The sequence below is a fragment of the Tubulanus polymorphus genome, chromosome 10, assembly GCF_964204645.1.
Source record: "Tubulanus polymorphus chromosome 10, tnTubPoly1.2, whole genome shotgun sequence".
NCBI classification, from domain to species: Eukaryota; Metazoa; Nemertea; class Palaeonemertea; order Tubulaniformes; family Tubulanidae; genus Tubulanus; species Tubulanus polymorphus.
The window spans coordinates 12,592,119-12,608,987 of record NC_134034.1 but is presented as its reverse complement, the minus strand read 5'-3'; the positions used below and the strand labels follow the sequence as shown (position 1 = coordinate 12,608,987).

General features: G+C 39.4%; 2 protein-coding genes and 1 non-coding gene across 4 annotated transcripts; 2 read left to right on the top strand and 1 right to left on the bottom strand.

The window, feature by feature from the left end:
* Positions 1-47: 47 nt before the first annotated feature.
* Trnan-guu (transfer RNA asparagine (anticodon GUU)) lies at positions 48-121 on the top strand. Its single transcript has one exon. It is a non-coding gene; the product is annotated as a tRNA-Asn (tRNA).
* Positions 122-590: 469 nt separating this feature from the next.
* Positions 591-12,239, top strand: LOC141912081 (kinesin-like protein KIF28). 2 transcript variants are annotated; one of them, XM_074803276.1, is made up of 26 exons: positions 591-701; positions 1,350-1,540; positions 2,383-2,515; positions 2,639-2,721; positions 3,198-3,312; positions 3,414-3,525; positions 3,884-3,988; positions 4,078-4,211; positions 4,296-4,366; positions 4,928-4,988; positions 5,074-5,262; positions 5,633-5,748; positions 5,920-6,098; positions 6,171-6,299; positions 6,811-6,971; positions 7,354-7,502; positions 8,410-8,544; positions 8,632-8,767; positions 8,890-8,972; positions 9,261-9,329; positions 9,405-9,527; positions 9,871-10,011; positions 10,238-10,255; positions 10,884-10,961; positions 11,042-11,098; positions 11,192-12,239. In XM_074803276.1, the coding sequence occupies exons 1-26, from the start codon at positions 659-661 to the stop codon at positions 11,324-11,326; spliced, it is 2,946 nt and encodes a 981-aa protein (XP_074659377.1). In that variant the 5' UTR covers positions 591-658; the 3' UTR covers positions 11,327-12,239. The 2 variants fall into 2 exon arrangements, with proteins under 2 accessions (XP_074659377.1, XP_074659378.1); XM_074803277.1 differs by lacking the exon at positions 10,238-10,255.
* Positions 12,240-13,444: 1,205 nt separating this feature from the next.
* On the bottom strand, positions 13,445-16,819 carry LOC141912088 (kynurenine formamidase-like). The gene is made up of 10 exons (XM_074803297.1): positions 16,624-16,819; positions 15,925-16,036; positions 15,559-15,657; positions 15,416-15,464; positions 14,911-15,081; positions 14,753-14,835; positions 14,589-14,667; positions 14,331-14,466; positions 14,142-14,246; positions 13,445-13,965 (listed from the first exon to the last, which is right to left on the bottom strand). Exons 1-10 carry the CDS (start codon positions 16,648-16,650, stop codon positions 13,939-13,941), a joined length of 888 nt encoding a protein of 295 aa, XP_074659398.1. The 5' UTR covers positions 16,651-16,819; the 3' UTR covers positions 13,445-13,938.
* Between the last annotated feature and the right edge of the window lie 50 nt (positions 16,820-16,869).

Sequence of the window (16,869 nt, the reverse complement as noted above, 5' to 3'; positions counted from 1 at the left end):
TTGACTTCAACCTTTATTTCATCTCGAATCGGCCTCGTGTATCAAGTGCCTCTGTGGCGTAATTGGTTAGCGCGTTCGGCTGTTAACCGAAAGGCTGGTGGTTCAAGCCCACCCAGGGGCGATCTGTTTTTTTCTCCCATTTTTTCTTTCTCAATGGAAATCATTTTTGTGTTCAGCAATCAGTCGCTAAGGGACTTATCAAGCTTCATTTTTTGCAAATGACTGGTGACTGGTTTGGATTTTCTAAAGACTAATTCGGTTGACTCATGACTGAACCTCGCATCATAAGCATGGATAGCCGAATCCCACCCAGCAGAGTTCAGCAAACACATGATTAACTCTCAAAGTCGAATGTAAAGTCGATTTGATTTATCAGTTTATCCCTGTGTAAAACTGACCATCAGGAAAGTGTGTACAGCTTTTAAACAAGCATGCGAGGGTTTCTAACTTAAAGATTTTACCCTGGCATGCGAGGGCTTGCTCTAGCATAGCGGCAGCACCTGACGGTGCATTGAGACGCCAGTTGCGGCTGTTGTCAGATTCGGAATCCTCCACCCGCGTCAGCGCGCGTGGTTCCGTTAAACCAATACTGGACGTCGGCATAGCAATACTGCTGTTTACATCCCAAAGCACTTGAATGAACGGTAGCAGTTGAAACATGGGTGAAAACGTGAAAGTAGCCGTCAGGGTCAGACCATTCATATCCTTTTATCCATTAATCATTTATAGGGATTAAATATCTTTTGATTTTACAGCGACAAATTGGAACCGCGACGAAGTCGAGCGTGAAAATAAACGCAAAAATGTAGTCTGATCGTTTTCCATTCAGTTGTGTAGATGTTAATCACTTGTTGATATGATTGAATGCTAATTAATAAGGGATTCCGCGTGTAAATGATGATAAATATAAATTTTTGATGATAAACTAACTTTTAGACAGTCAGGAAAGTGATCCTGCAACTATAACTGCGTCTCAGTTGCAGGTTGGTATTACAGGGACTTGACACCTAACCATAAGGATTTTGACCCCAGTATCCTAGGTACGATATATAAAAAGGCTTTTTATATATCGTACCTAGGATACTCTAGGGTCAAAATTCTTTTGTGTCGAGTCCCTGTGGGTTGTTAAGTCAGCAGGTTGGGTGTCCTGGAAAGTGACCCGAGCCCTGGCCTACTGACTCGATCCCCTGTGTTCACCAAGAACCTTTGTCAGATGTACCACGGATGCTGAAAATATTTGAATGATCCTGTGTCTGGGTGGTTGGTGACAGAGAACCACTGCGGGAGTGGGTGAACCCCTGTCTGTGTCGATGATTTTTCGAAATACCCTTAACTCCCTTCTCCTCACAACCAACGTGAAAATGCTCGCAACGCGAAACTCATCATTTCGATGTCTGGAAGCACGACCGAAATTTCCGACCCGGCAAACAAGGGCAACAAGAAAAAATTTGCATTCGATTATTCGTACTGGTCACATGACGGTTTTACGGAGGAAGCGAACGGTTACTTGAAACCAACAGCGTCGAAATATGCCGATCAGGTGAATAAAAAATCAGGCGGGCGGGCGGCATGCATCTGGGCAAAATTAATTTCAATGACCTATTGACTTCAGTGGTCTAGGGAATAATGCCCTAAGTTGATATTGTGAGTACCAGTAGCTACCCCATTGTTTCCCAAAGAATGTCTTGTATTCAGGCTAGCTGCTAGGTAGGACACAGGACCCAGTTCCACAGTTCTGTGTTAAGATTTGACTCAGAGTTAACTCATTGAAACTCATTTTAGCTCAGAGTTAACCCTAACTCACATTACTGTGGAACTGGATGTTTTGCTAGTTGATTAGACCGAGTGGTTTAGAGCGGCCGGTCGGTAGGCCTATATATTTACTCCTCAGTTGTAATGCACTACTGTTTGTGTGTGTGAGAACTCTGAACAAACACTTTCACTGCTGAACTTCACTATTATTGTGTCAATATTTTATTGCGTTGAATTCACAATGAACACAAACAACATTTCAATTAGCCATAGTTGATTGTACTAAAACATTCAGTGGTAGTGTTAATGACTGAATTTACCTCCTCAGACTATAGGTTTTAATAGACTTCATTCCAAACTTCTAATTGTGGTCTAATTGGTCCATAGTTGTTGGCCTCATTATTCCACGGTTGTTGGCCTAATTGTTCCACAGGTTGTCAAAAGTTGCTTCGTAACATCCCCTTTATGATATCGTCACATCTACAATTTCATATTAAAATGTTTGCAATATCATCAGCCGGTTACAATATCTCGTTTAGAATAAGGAAGATTTCTAACTTAACGAGCGAAAATAATACCGAAAAACTAAAATTGAAAAATCTAGACGATATCGATATTTTGAATTGATAGATGGTAGTGTTTAACGATCTCGGTAAAGGAGTTTTGGCGAATGCTTGGAAGGGATATAACTGCAGTTTATTCGCGTATGGTCAAACAGGAAGTGGTAAATCCTACTCTATGGTCGGCTACGGCACTAATAAAGGTACTGTATCTCTAATGGACGCAATCAGTCAACTCGAGATTTTTCACCTGTTCTGTCGGAATTTCGTCGTTTTTATTTCTGATGAAAACAAGAAGCTATTTGTTTTTTTGTTGATATTTTCAGGTATCGTGCCGATATCTTGCGAAGAGTTGTTTAAAGGAATTGAAGAAAAACGCAAAAACGCAGAAAAAGGAAACGAGTATCAGGTAAAAAAAAAACCCGCTAGACCTAAATCATTCCGGGCTTCATTGTTTAAGATGTAAAACTCATTTAAGTTATAGTTGTCAAATCAATCACAAAGCCAAGTAGTTAGGCTAAAAAAAATTGATACCTTGTTTCTCCGCTCTGCTGAGCTTAAATGTTGACCCGGCCGGCCGCCTATCTACCCTATACATTACTTTTTTTAAAATCGTGATCAATTTTACCATAACAGACCCGGCCGCTATAGAAATGAACTGTTTATAAATTTTATCATATTTTACAAAAAATGACCCGGCCGCTGCGGAGAAACAAGGTATCATTTTTGTTTAGCCTTATGTGTGCATCAACTGATTTTATTTATTGGACAGAATTAGCTTCATCGGGTAAATAAGTCAAGAAACAACCGTACTTATACGGAGAGTGACACTTTTTTGAGAATACTTAATTATTTGTCGATGATTTTCGATTGCGATCCTTGCAGGTGACGTTGACTATGCTGGAAATATACAACGAACAAGTGCGCGATCTGTTGAGTTCAAAAAGTGCGCCGAAAGGTGGTCTTAAAGTGCGGCAGCATCCTTCTAAAGGCTTCTACGGTAAATAGCACCGCGACATTTCTGAAATCTGAAAGCGTTTTTACTTCAATGTATAAAATCAACAATGATGTCAGTTAATTACCAGTAGCGTTTGTTTGTAGTCGACGGTGTGATTGTTGCTCCCGTCGATAGTTACGCGGATATCGATGGTAAAATTCAGGAAGGAACCCGCAACAGGACGGTCGCCGCTACTAATATGAACGCGACAAGCAGGTGATATTTAGAAGCCAATCTCTGGTGCAATGAAAACTGTCTTTTCAAAAATTTTTCGCTATTAACATTTATAACATGCGATGTTCTCCACCAGGGCCCAGTTTCGCAAAAAAAGGTTTGACGCTTAAATCGACTTAATTCATTAATTCAGTTTATCTTAAATCGATTTAGGCCTTAAAACGCCGGCCATCCCTGTAACTTTTTACATCCACCCCTGATCCAGCTATCAGATATCGGTATCAGCTACATGAGTTTATGTCGATGTTCAGACTAAACTATGAATACAGCCCCGTCTAAAAACCGGGTATACGGAGAACACGGGTTTGTTCGTAATTTGTTAGGGATTTGTTTTTTGTAGTCGCGCTCACACGATCGTCACGATAAACTTCACTCAGAAGACCGTAGCAGACGGACAGAGCATGACTAAAACATCCAGTATAAACCTGGTCGATTTAGCCGGAAGGTAAGTCGTCGTCGTAAAAACCTTTCTATTTCTTCTCGCGATTATTTCGTTTTCGAACTCGTAGTTTTAACGTCTGTTCGATCGTTTAGTGAACGCGCTGATTCGACCGGTGCGACCGGTGACCGGTTAAAAGAGGGCTCTGCCATCAACCAGTCGTTGAGTACGCTCGGCAACGTTATCAAAGCTTTAGCCGATTTGGGTTCGGGGAAAAAAGGCGCGCAAGGTTCGTCGTAGCTCGATTTTTAAAATACAGAAAATAATTCTAACCGTTTCGATGGAATTTAGGATGAAATTGTGTAAATTTCAGTTCCGTACAGAGATTCAGTATTGACAAAACTATTGAAGAATGCTCTCGGTGGAAACAGTAAAACTATCATGGTAACTATATACAACCTGATTCATCCTCAGATCAACAGGTTCGGTTTCATAATTGCCGGTTAAATTTGAGACTCTAGATCTAAAGTAAGCTCCTGGACCCAGTTCCACAGTTGTGAGTTAGAGTTAACTCTGAGTTAAAGTTAGTTCATTTTCAATGTTTTAACCCAGGGTCAATTCTTAACTCAGAACTGTGGAACTGGACCCTGGGGCCAGTTCCATAGTTAAGACTTAAGTCAAAAAGTAGTCTTAAATCTTAAGACTGGTCTTAAACTGTTAGATTAGCTGTAGAACTAAGATGGTCTTAAACCAGTCTTTAGTCTAAGCCATGACTATGCAACCGGCCCCTGGGCACAGTCTGGACTTAAGTCCCTAAGTGGTCTTAACTCTGAAGACTGGTTCCGACTCGTTGTATAAGCTATAGAACTAAAATGGTCTCACACTGGCCTAAAAGTCACGATTGTGCAACTGGCACCAAAATCTAAACCAACAACTGCGGGACTGAGTCCAGATCTTTTTATAGCATGAAACAATTATCTAAAACCGCAGTTTAAACGTTTTCAGATCGCTGCTTTGTCTCCTGCAGACATTAACTATGATGAAACGCTTTCTACGTTACGTTTTGGTAAGTTAAACATTCATTGGTAACATGCACCTGTAACATGTACCTGTAACATGCACCTGTACAGTGTATATTGATTTATCTGCAGCCGATCGAGCGAAATCTATTAAAACTCAAGCGATGATAAACGAAAGCCCGACGGATAAACTGATTCGAGAATTACGCGAAGAGAATTTACGTTTACAAGAAATGCTAAAAGGTGGCGGCGGTGGCGGAGCTGCTGCTGCTGCTGCTGGTGCGGTAGCCGCCGGACAGGTGGCGTCGCAATCATCCGAAGGTAACGTCTGCTATAAGATAAACTCAGTATTTTACTCCTAATGATAAAATGCGTTGATCGTAATTTGTGTGGTTTGTTACAGACTATGATGAGGACGGGTTAGGTGAGATCCAACTAGCGATAGGTCTCTCCTCAACTTTATAGATCTTTTCTTCTGAAATATATCATAGAAAACCAGTCATTTATTAATCATAGATTCTCATAGTTTTCAGACAAATTACTTGTCGGAAAAATCTCAGAATTTTTTTCCATGGACAACTGGGTCCTGATTTAGTAAAAGTCTTTGTTGTAGATTACGTAGAAAACGAACTGTTATTACGACGTTTATAGACGACATCGGTGTTCATAGAATGAACTTTCGAATTTTCAGAAATCGAAGAAATGAAACGCACGATGGAAGAACAGATGAAAAAGAATCAAGAAGAACTGGAAATGATGAAACAGACGTGGGAACAACGTATGAACGAGGCTAACGCTACTAATCAGGTACAGAGACCACCGAGCAGACGTACTGCAAGTTGACCTTCACCTTTATCCCGCAAAATTAGAGATAGATTCGAATTAGATACTAAATTAAAGATAGATTTTACAGGAATGTAAAACTGTTTGAATTCTTAGAAACGGTTTACGAACGATTCGAAATTTGAAATTTTTCAGCAAAGCAACGAACAACAAAAACAGCAGACGGAGAAAATGAAAACGATTCCGCATTTCTGGAATTTGAATCCGGATCCGGCGCTGAACGGGATGGTCGTCCATTTCGCCGATAAGGGAAAATCTCGCGTCGGAAATAAAACCGCCGAACCTCCCGCCGATATTCAATTAAACGGTCTCAAGTACGTACGTAACCGTAGTAACACCGGTGTCGATTATTACGAAGTCTGACGTTTGCGATTTGTTCGTTGTAGTTTACTGAAAGAACACGCGATCGTTACGAACAAGAAGGATACGGTAACCATAGCGCCGTGTCACGGAGCTAAGATAGTACTCAACGGGGAGGATCTGAAGGTGGAGAAACTGTTACACCACAACGACAGGTATTGTAAATAACACAGGGTCGACTTACACGGTCAGGGCTTAGAGTTAAGACCAATCTGAAACCAACTTAGTTCTAACAACGTACGACCGATTTAAGCCCAATTTAGTTAAACCAATCCGACAATTACTTAAGCTAAGATTAAGACCACTTTATGTAAATGGTATCAGGTGTGGGTGATGCTGCTTTCAGGTGTAAAAACGACAGTAGCTGGTTTTTTTAACGCATCTAGTTTTTTTAAGATAGATAGATATTTATTTTTCGTAAACCGTACATACAATATAAATGATCATCGATACAATTTTTTAAATTTAAATATTTCTACATGATGTTGTTTCCGAGGGATACAGTGCGAGCCAATAGGCTTTACTTAGAAATCTAAGGCACTGAAACCCTGAATTCAGAAAAAGGCAGAAAATAGTAGTTTTAGGAAGCTTAGATGCAAATTAGATGTAAATTAGTGAGGAAATTGAACCAATCAGTGATGAGATGTTAATTTTTTTTCTCCTCAGGGTATTGTTCGGATCGAATCATCTGTATGTGTTTTCTCATCCGAAAGAATACGCGAAACTAGCGAAGAAAAAGAAAGTCGAGCCGCCGACGTACGAGGACGCTCAGGCGGAGATGGCTAAAAACGTCGGACTGATGAAACTTGCGAAAGGAAAAAGCGCAGGTATGGAAAATATCGACCTTACGGCAGTTCTTGTATTTACTTGAAATCTAGCTGTGTTTCAAGATCCCATGTATAGTATGCAATTCAGGGCCCAGTCGCTCAAAATTTGGTGTAGAGTTAATCGGTGGATAGTTGACAATTAAAAATTCATTATTACTATGGTATTTACCGCTGGTTATCTTTAACCAACTTTTTCAGCAACTGACTACTGAGCATTATCTTCATGAGCAGAACTGCCAAAGTCTAACCGTGTTACCCCATTAATGCTAGCTAGTTGACTTGGGAACCTACAATAGGTTCCTAAATCAACTAGGTAGAATTCTTTCCTAGTCGACCCAGGTAGAATTTGATCTGTTCAATGAATATATGTTGTTCGTTGTAGAGGATTTGTTACTGCAAGAAGATCTAATCGAAATGATGCCGATGGTGAACGAAGCTAACGCGATGTCCGAGGAACTCGATAAAAAAGTGAAATTCGATATCGAGTTGATTTCACCTCAAGCTCGCGGTCAACAAGGCGGCCGCACAGAGGTACGACTCACTAACACATCAGCCTCTTATGAATGACCATTAACGCTTGCTGTATAGGGGCTGCGGTTGATGAGAGTTAACCAGTGGATAGTTGATGTAGTGACAGTTAAAAGTTCATTGTTACTATAGTATTTATCCAAGATGGCGAACTAGTCAAAACTTGATTCGTTTTCAAATTCAACCCTTTAGAATCCATAACTAACAATAAGGACCCCGTGCTCCCAGTTAGTCCACCAGGGCTGTGGTTGGTCAAAGGTTATTTAAATATAACTGACGGATAAATACCAAAGTAACAATGAAGTTTTAATTGTAACTATGCCAACTATCCACTGGTTAACTCTAACCGACCTTTGAGCAATTGGCTCCAGATGTTCGGCAGCATTGTCCTAATGCACACTGTTGCCACCAGGTGGATCCTTGTGAAATCCTCGATTGCCGCGGCAGACGGCGGAGTCCTCGTAATTCTCATTGTAATCCGCGTAATTGGAATCCTAATCCGATTGCCGCGGCAGACGGGCGGAGTCCTCGTAATTCTCATTGTAATCCTCGTAATTGTTGGAATCCTAATCCGATTGCCGCGGCAGACGGGCGGAGTCCTCGTAATTCTCATTGTAATCCTCGTAATTGTTGGAATCCTAATCCGATTGCCGCGGCAGACGGGCGGAGTCCTCATAATTCTCATTGTAATCCTCGTAAGTGGAATCCTAATCCGATTGCCGCGGCAGACGGGCGGAGTCCTCGTAATTCTCATTGTAATCCTCGTAATTGTTGGAATCCTAATCCGATTGCCGCAGCAGACGGGCGGAGTCCTCGTAATTCTCATTGTAATCCTGGTAATTGTTGGAATCCTAATCCGATTGCGGCAGCAAAGTCCTCGTAAGCGAAACAACGCTTGTTTCTGATTCAGGTGTGCGTGAAAGTTCGTAATTTAGAGAACGGTAACGAATGGATGTGGGATCGAAATAAATTCATCAATCGTAAATATCTGATGCAGGAGATGTATCAGAATTTCATCGAAGGGAACGACTGGGACGTCGCTAAGGTACGCAGTCGGTTAAAAAAAAAAACCCGGAATATCCGCCGCGGGTTTCCGATCGATGATATTGTTGTATTGTTGTCGTTACTATAGGAACAGGATCCTTTCTGGGAGCCGGCTAACTCCGAGGTACTCATCGGTAGCGTACATATATACCTACAGTCTTTGGCGTATTTAATCGAAGTCGAAGAGAATTTGGCGATTACGGATTTTAAAGGACAAGAACAAGGTACGCTTCGATTCTACCAAAAAAGAAGAGCAAAAAAAAATATAGATTTAGGTTCAACTATCAATAGTTATGGTTGTTATTTGTTGTCGATGGTTACGATAGTTATTCCATTTGCGTTACAGGACATTTATCCATTGCAATCAACCCTTGCAACAAAGATGGTAAAGACAACGAAGATGATTTTGTTGAAGACCCGGATGAACTGGTAAGCATTAGTCATAGATACCAAATCTCATCAACGTGAACCCGTTTCTATTTGACTTGTACATGTTTATTTTTTTGACATGTACATGTTTATATTTTTGACATGTACATGTTTTGTATTTTTGACATGTGCATGTTTTGTAATTTTTTGACATTTACATGTTTTGTATTTTTGACATGTACATGTTTATATCATGTTTTGAAAATGTTTTGGCTTGTACATGTTTTGTATTTTTGGCATGTACATGTTTTGTAATTTTGAAATGTACATGTTTTGTATTTTTTAAAGATTGGCAAAAGTCTGTATTTCAAAGTGTGTATAATACACGCTCGAGGACTTCCTGTTAAATTTAACAAGGTCAGTGTCAGTTTCTCAGTTTTATCGCAGGTTCTCGACGCGGGTTTTCAAATATCGCTGTTCTTGTTTTTACAGAGTTTTTGTCAGTTCAAGTTTTATTTGGATGATAAATACACGATAACCGAAGAGGTGACCGGTACCTCGAATCCGGACTTCAAATACGAGAAATTGTTCTCGTTCAAAGCTGTCACTAAACAGGTAAATACTGACAACATGGCCGCCTCTATGAATCCCCCTATGATGTCATCGAATCGCCCAAATAGATCAACAATGAGATGGCTGCCTCTCCCTGAAGATATCATCGAATAACCTAAACTGAACCGAACCAAACAAAAAGATGGCCGCCTCCGTCGTGATGTCATAAACTTGCCTAGTGAATCATCTATGACTTTTCTAAAATACGGCGGCCTACATGAATCTCCCTATGACATCATCAAATTATGAAATTGAGTTCATTCATACAACTCACATTAAGGCTAACACACGAGTTATTCTAATTGACTCCCGAGTCATTCTAATTGACTCCTGGTTTGTTTTCTAGTTGTTGGAGTATTTATCGACATCACCGCTTGTGATTGAAATCTGGGGCCGGCAGAAAGAAGAAGGTCTCGGTAAAGTTGGAACTGGTCCGACTAAAGCGTTGATGGCGCGCGAGAAAACTGTGTATAAAGTTAATAAAGGGGTAAGTGAAGGATTGATTTGTGGAATAAGAGGCTTTAGCTGATAGTATTTGTTAGGGGTAGGGTTGAAAGATGCTTTTTAGTGGATAGTTAGTATTTGTCACAGGGGGGTGGGTTAATTCTTGAGTCTATATGTTTTGCACCTATCCATCTCTGCGCATAGTGAAATGTCAAAACCGAAGATGTTTTTTTTTTCTCTATAAATTGTTTAAACTGTAATTATTTTAGGCGACCGGAGGCGACGCGGTGAGTCTTAACACGATATTCTCCCTTCATAATCTATTATATTACGCGATGCTCCCCGTTATACAATCGTCACACTCCACTATCACTGTCAGTTATACCGCACTTTCAACAAGCACGTTTTAAATCCTCGATCGATTGAAACGATGAGTTATCTTCGGGTGATGAGGTTTATCTAATCGGAAGGAGGAGTCTATACTTTTCCAACATGAACTCTATAACATTTCACTGTAATTAATGCAACTCTTTTTTACGTTTATCTGGGCCCTGTTTGATAGACTGGTATTATCTTTAACCTGGGGCCAGTTGCATAGTCACGACTTAAGTCCAAAAGTGGTCTTAAATCTTAAGACTGATCTTAAGTTGTTAGATTGGCCTAACCCTAACCCTAACCCTATAGAACTAAATTGGTCTTAGACTGGTCTTAAGTCTAAGCCATTTAAGATTTAAGACCACTTTTGGACTTAAGTCACGACTGTGCAACTGGCCCAAGGGGCTTAACTCGATTGAAAATGAATTAAGTTAGCCCCCGGGTTAAAGTTAACACCAGTCTATAAAACCGGCCCCTGGTGATTAGGACCTAGAGGGCGATATGGTGTAATGAATAATTAGTTGATTTCGTTATTTTTAGGCCACGTCGGAAAAAGAGAAGTTAATGATTGAATTGAGCATGTACAAACGACGAGCAGAACGCTCTGAGGCTAAAGTTGTAAGTTGAATTACTGTACTGCCGTATATCGTTCAACTGTCCGTCTGCTGACTGAACTAAATTTTCTCACAATTTTTCAGAGTAAAATTCGTTCGTTGATACAAGATGCAAAAGGCAAGAAAAAGAACACACTGCAGGTATTGAATCAGTCGTTATACCATCGTCAAATATTCATCGTAATTTAGACGTGAAATTTAGAATAATGTTTCGTGCGATTGTTTTGTTCAAAGTTGAAGGACGTCGAGGAAAGTTTACGTCAGAACAGTCACAGATTACGAGCAGCCGTTCGGATGATACAACAGATGAACCGCGCCCGTTCGGACAATCTCGGTCAGAATACCTCGCAAGCCTGTATACTACAATAATAGAGGGCGTCGGCTGTAGATGATCCGTCCGTTTGCCTGAGAATTCAAAACGTACAATCCTGAATTAATACTTACTCCAAGTGTCGCTAGATGGCAGGATTTCACCAATCACAGTTCATAATTTTTCAATTCCTGGTACGATCAAATTAGTCTTAAGTTGGTTTAACTTTTTGAATTCAACGTCTGTCTATCTGCATTAGACTTAGAACTAGTGTAACACAGCACCGAAAGCATTATTTATTTGGGCCTAGATCCTTGTGCCCGTTCCATGAAATTGGATACAGAAAAAAAGCAGCTGAATTAAAAATGAGGACAATTGCATTGTTGCTATGGTGTTTACGCCTGGTAACGCTTTCCATGACTACAATCATCGTTTCTCCACTAGGGGGCGTTCGTAGATTGTGTACTCTATATTAAAACGTGACACAGAAATGAATAGTTTGAATATTGACTGAATGTTGACATTGTTTCCTCTTCGTTTAATACAAATTTTATTTGGTTATATGTATTTTTAACTACAAATGTGACCTGGGGGACCCTGTTTTTGTTGGGAGAATCGAATCACTTTTTAAACTGTAGATATATATTAATAGTGTAGACACATGACACATATTTGTAAAGCAATACTGTTTATAGTCTTCATTTTACTCACTAGGTGTCAGTACTGTTGTGAGCAGTTAACTGCACTTAAAAAAAATGCTTCCTTTTGACCCGATGTTTTTCGCTCATGTTCTTATGTTAGATATTTCTACGAAAACGTTTTCTGGCAGCTTTTGAACTTGAACTGTTTTCTATTCAATCAGGGTTTTCTGTACATGTCTGTAAAAATTGTGATCCATAAAATTCCGTCCTCATAATGAAAATTGGAAAACCTGTTTTTCTATTATATCACTGAATTATTATATATAAATATGTCATACTAAATAAGAATATTTATTGATTTATCTGCTCGTTTGTAGTGAGTATCATTGTCGGGAAATTATTTTATTATTCTATTGGAATGTTCACGGTGGTGAGTCTATTTTGGATTTGAAAGGAACTTAAACTGGAGATGCGAAGCTTAGAAAGGTAATACACCTAAATAGGTAGGGATCAAATAAATCCACGTCTGGTCCTGGTTTTACGAGACTATGATTACCAGTAATTGTTTGACTGAGTTCATGAGACTGAAAGGTTAATTGACTAATCATATAGATTTGTTAAGAGTAGTAAAAGTGGGCCCCAGATAATGGGACATAACTAGGGCTATCTCTGTCAGATAATGAGGTCACTACCCCTTTACTGTCTGTCTTTATTTTGAATGTAGACTACCAATGACAATTTGACATAAATTTCTAAAATTGCCCAATTGTCGCTGAAAGGTCAAGGCAATCGTCGGATATCTTTTATCATTTATCCACTGGTTGACAAACTTTAATCACTTTGAGCAACTGGGTCCAGGACAGTTCGACAGTTGTATCGTTTTGATTCAACTCTTGTCGACCCAGTTCCTCAGTTTGGTGGATTTGATTTGATTCTGGACCTTAGTTCCACAGTTGCCTGACATGTCCCTGGCAGAATTCTGAATCTCTAAAAAGTTATCAAACAACTCAAGAACTGTTGCTAATAAAAGCCCTTCCAACTGTAACACAATATGTAGCTCTTGTACATAGGATAAAATTAAATCACAAAAACATTCGGGTGATTCCAGGGTCAAATAAATGAGACCAACTATCATGACCTGCGATGATAAATGGGTTGTTTATCTGTCTGATGAACTGGTGAAATATAGACACAAACAAGTTCACGACTTCCTATGAGACCTGATTAGATACTTCGTGACCTTCAAAAGTAGGGTATGATTAAAATATACTGCTAACCCTAGAATTGAACCTAGCCATGGCGGGATATAAATCGCAACCATTCAGAACACTGAATTTTTGGTAACTGAACGAGTTCGTAATAAGGTTATCTAGTCAGCAGTATGGTGACCATTTAGCTGTGATAATCGGTCAGATGTGGAAACTGGTGACCATTAGTCGCTGTGACTTGTCAAATGCTCTATTGAAATTATCAATGAAAACCTGTTGAAAATCCATGCAATATAAAATATAAGACAACAGGAATAATACATTATCAATGTCTCTCATCAGGTTGAAATGAAAATATACCTTGTTTCCCCTAATCGGCTGGGTCACTGCAATAGAATTTGTAATCAGTTCATTTCTATAACTGCCAGGTCGGCTATTTTTAGCTTGATCATGATTTAATCAAAATTAATGTACAGGGTAGATAGGTGGCCGGCCGGGTTAACTTTTAAGTTCAACAAAAATGAGAAACAAGATATCAATTTTCTCAAGCCTTATAGGGAAAATAATTATTTATTTCCACGATCGAGTTTAAAGACACTACTGGTACATGTGTATAAGAAACAGAAAACTGTTTAAATATTTCATTAATTTCTGTGCGTTTTAAAACTAATAAATTGAGTAAATTTCATTCATTGTATAAAATTTTAAAAATCATCAAAACAAAGTTTTTCACGATTTGTATAGATTTAAAGCTATATATTCCATGATAATACTGCGCATGAAACGGACAGCAGACAACTTTCCATTTTAACAGACGAATATTTAAAGACCCATCAACTTGAAAATTTCCTGGAAGGAAAAAAAAATGAAATATAAATCCCCAGGCAAAATAAATCTTACAGTTTTAATGTCACACTGCAGGATGATTCCATAATGCCTCCTATGACATCATCAATTTGCTGAAAAGTGATTAATGATGTCATAGGGGGGATTTAGCCCCGAATGGTCCGTAGTATTATACATACCTTTGTCAGCAGAAATTCCGGGTCGATAAGATTTTCAATAATGTTGAAATGATCGACATCGGGAACAGGAAGCAGAACGCTATCGATTCCCAGATTCTTTAAAGCCTGAAATAAACAAACAGTTACGAAACTGATAGGAGGGAATTATAGAGGGCGCTACCAGCTTCTGATGGGGCGATCGATTCATACCTGGTTTAAGTTCGAGGATTGATCAGCGAATTCCGGAGATTCGTTCATTCCATAAGTGATTAGAATCTTACGATCGGCGCAGTTTTTCTTGTACGAATCCAACTGATTCAAGGGACTCACTTCCCACGCCGTATCACTGTAATAAACAACCAACAACTACATTAAACACTTAGATATCTAATCAAAAAGGAAATTTTTTAGCATGCGATTCAATTCGAATTCTTGATGAGATCCCAGCAAGAACAATGTCGTCCTTACTCGTTTAGATAAAGCGGCTTATTAATAGTAGTCGGAACCAATCTTCGAACGTCGAAAAGACCACTAACTGGGATCCCACCTGAAAATTGAAACGACAGAAAATTAGCAAATTATTTTTTTCTTAAATGAAGCCTCAGGTTCATCTGCAATAGATGTAAGAATACCTTTGATCAGTTGATGACTAGATTTAGCAAGGACCATAGCCGATAAATGTCCCCCGGCAGAATGTCCACTCACATAAACACCTCTAAATATGATCAAAATCATTCATTACCAGAATAAAACTTGATATCTCAAATCGATCTTGTCTTCGGTCTTTTACCTGGAGCCTCTTTTCTCGGCGAACTCCACGACCTTATCCATTCCCGTCAGGACTTCGTCGACCATTGTCGCCATGGTGATATCCGGGCACAGGTTGTAACCTAGCAACGCGACGGCTACCCCGAACGGAGCGAAGGCTCTCGCGAGGATCTCGTACATATCGTGAGTTATACTGTAACAAACCCCGGCGAATTTGATAACAATTTAAGACAGGTGCATTGAATACTTCCTTCACAATGATCACAAAATATCTAAACTGTAAGAGGCTGTCTGTATAATGATATATGATATGATATGATAAATAGACTACATCAGAAAAGACACTAAATATCTGAACTATAAGAGGCTGTCTGTATATGAGGCCTATAGCCTTCTTTGATGGTAAATAATAATATGATATATGATACGATATGTGATATATGATATGATAAACGGACTACTGAGTTCGATTCACGCTGGAAGGAGTTTTTTTTTGTTTTGTTTTGAAAAACATTATTGCGACTTACAAATGTGTCTGCCAATATCCTCCGTGTATGAATACCAGAATCGGTGCATCTGAAATAAAATCAGATTGAAAACGAATTTCCGCTTTTACTGGTTAACTGTTGTTTGAGAAATGGATGGAAGAGTATAAACTAAATTAAATGACCTTTTGGTAGATTTTTCGGTACGTAGACTGCCACTTTTTGACGGTCCGATTCGCCGTAGGATAAAACTTCGCACGGAATACTGCCATCGGTGATTTCATCTAGAAATACATCGGAGACCGATGGCATTGATGTCCAGGGCCCAGTTTCATAGACTGGTATAAACTTTAACCCTGGGGCTAACACAATTGATAATGAATTGAGTTAACCCCCGGGCTAAAGTTGATTCCAGTTTATAAAACCGGGCCCAGGGTTGCAGGTTCATAATCATTCTTATACGGGAGTTTTGACAACAGAAACAAGGCCCAGGAAATCAGGTTTGTAAAGTGCTCTATATCGACAAGGAGTATCACTATAAGGTACAATACTTTTTTTAAGAAGATCGAAATGAGTATTTAGAAGAACATCTGGATCAGCGCGAAGAGTTTCTGCATCGACACGTTTGGTCCATTTACTGCAGGCGTATTGGTAATCCAACTCCTGTGTGTCGTAGAAACAAAACCAAATTTTAAACTCCTTAATCACGATAAACGGAACAGTAAAAATCAGAATCAGAACGTTTCAAATCATAGGGACTTCTAGCAGTTATTGATATAGTGAATGGATAAAACCAGTATGACCCAAACCCTAATCTGAACACCAGACGTTGTTACGGTCCCCTTGTTTAAGGAAAAACAGCTAGATACTCCACTAGACCTACACCATCATAGAGCCTAGTCAGTAACCTGTCTGTGGTTTAGTTTCACGATCGGATATTTTCACAAACCACATATAAGCCCATCCGATTATAAAAAGCTTACCACCAACGATTAGGTAACTAACCCTGACCATGTTTCAAAAAATCGATTACAGGAATATTATACTGGAGTTGGTCATACTGATTTACTGGGGTTGGTTATTGATACTTGTTTTGACTGTGGTTCAAATATAGTATATGATTTAGGCCTACTAAATTTAGATCAAACAATAAAGCTGATTTGAATTTGCTAGTTTTTCGCTGTTTTTGATAACTTAAATCCGTTTTTAGATTTTGTCAGTCATAAATTCTACAGTATTCTTAAACTTACTTCGTCGCTTTTCGGCGTCCAGCTCATTCTTGCTATCAATTCTGCTGCGAAACGATCCAAATTCCACAATGGTTCGAGAGAAAGTGACAAATTGATCAGAGTGAAGCCGACGCCCGAGCTGAGATGACGTCAGCGAGAACTCTGGACGGGGATTTCCGAAGAAATCCCAAAGGCCGCTGATTCTGGAAAACCCCGACTGACAGCTAACTAGACTGGTAGCCTGCCCCATTCAAGATAGACTGGTTG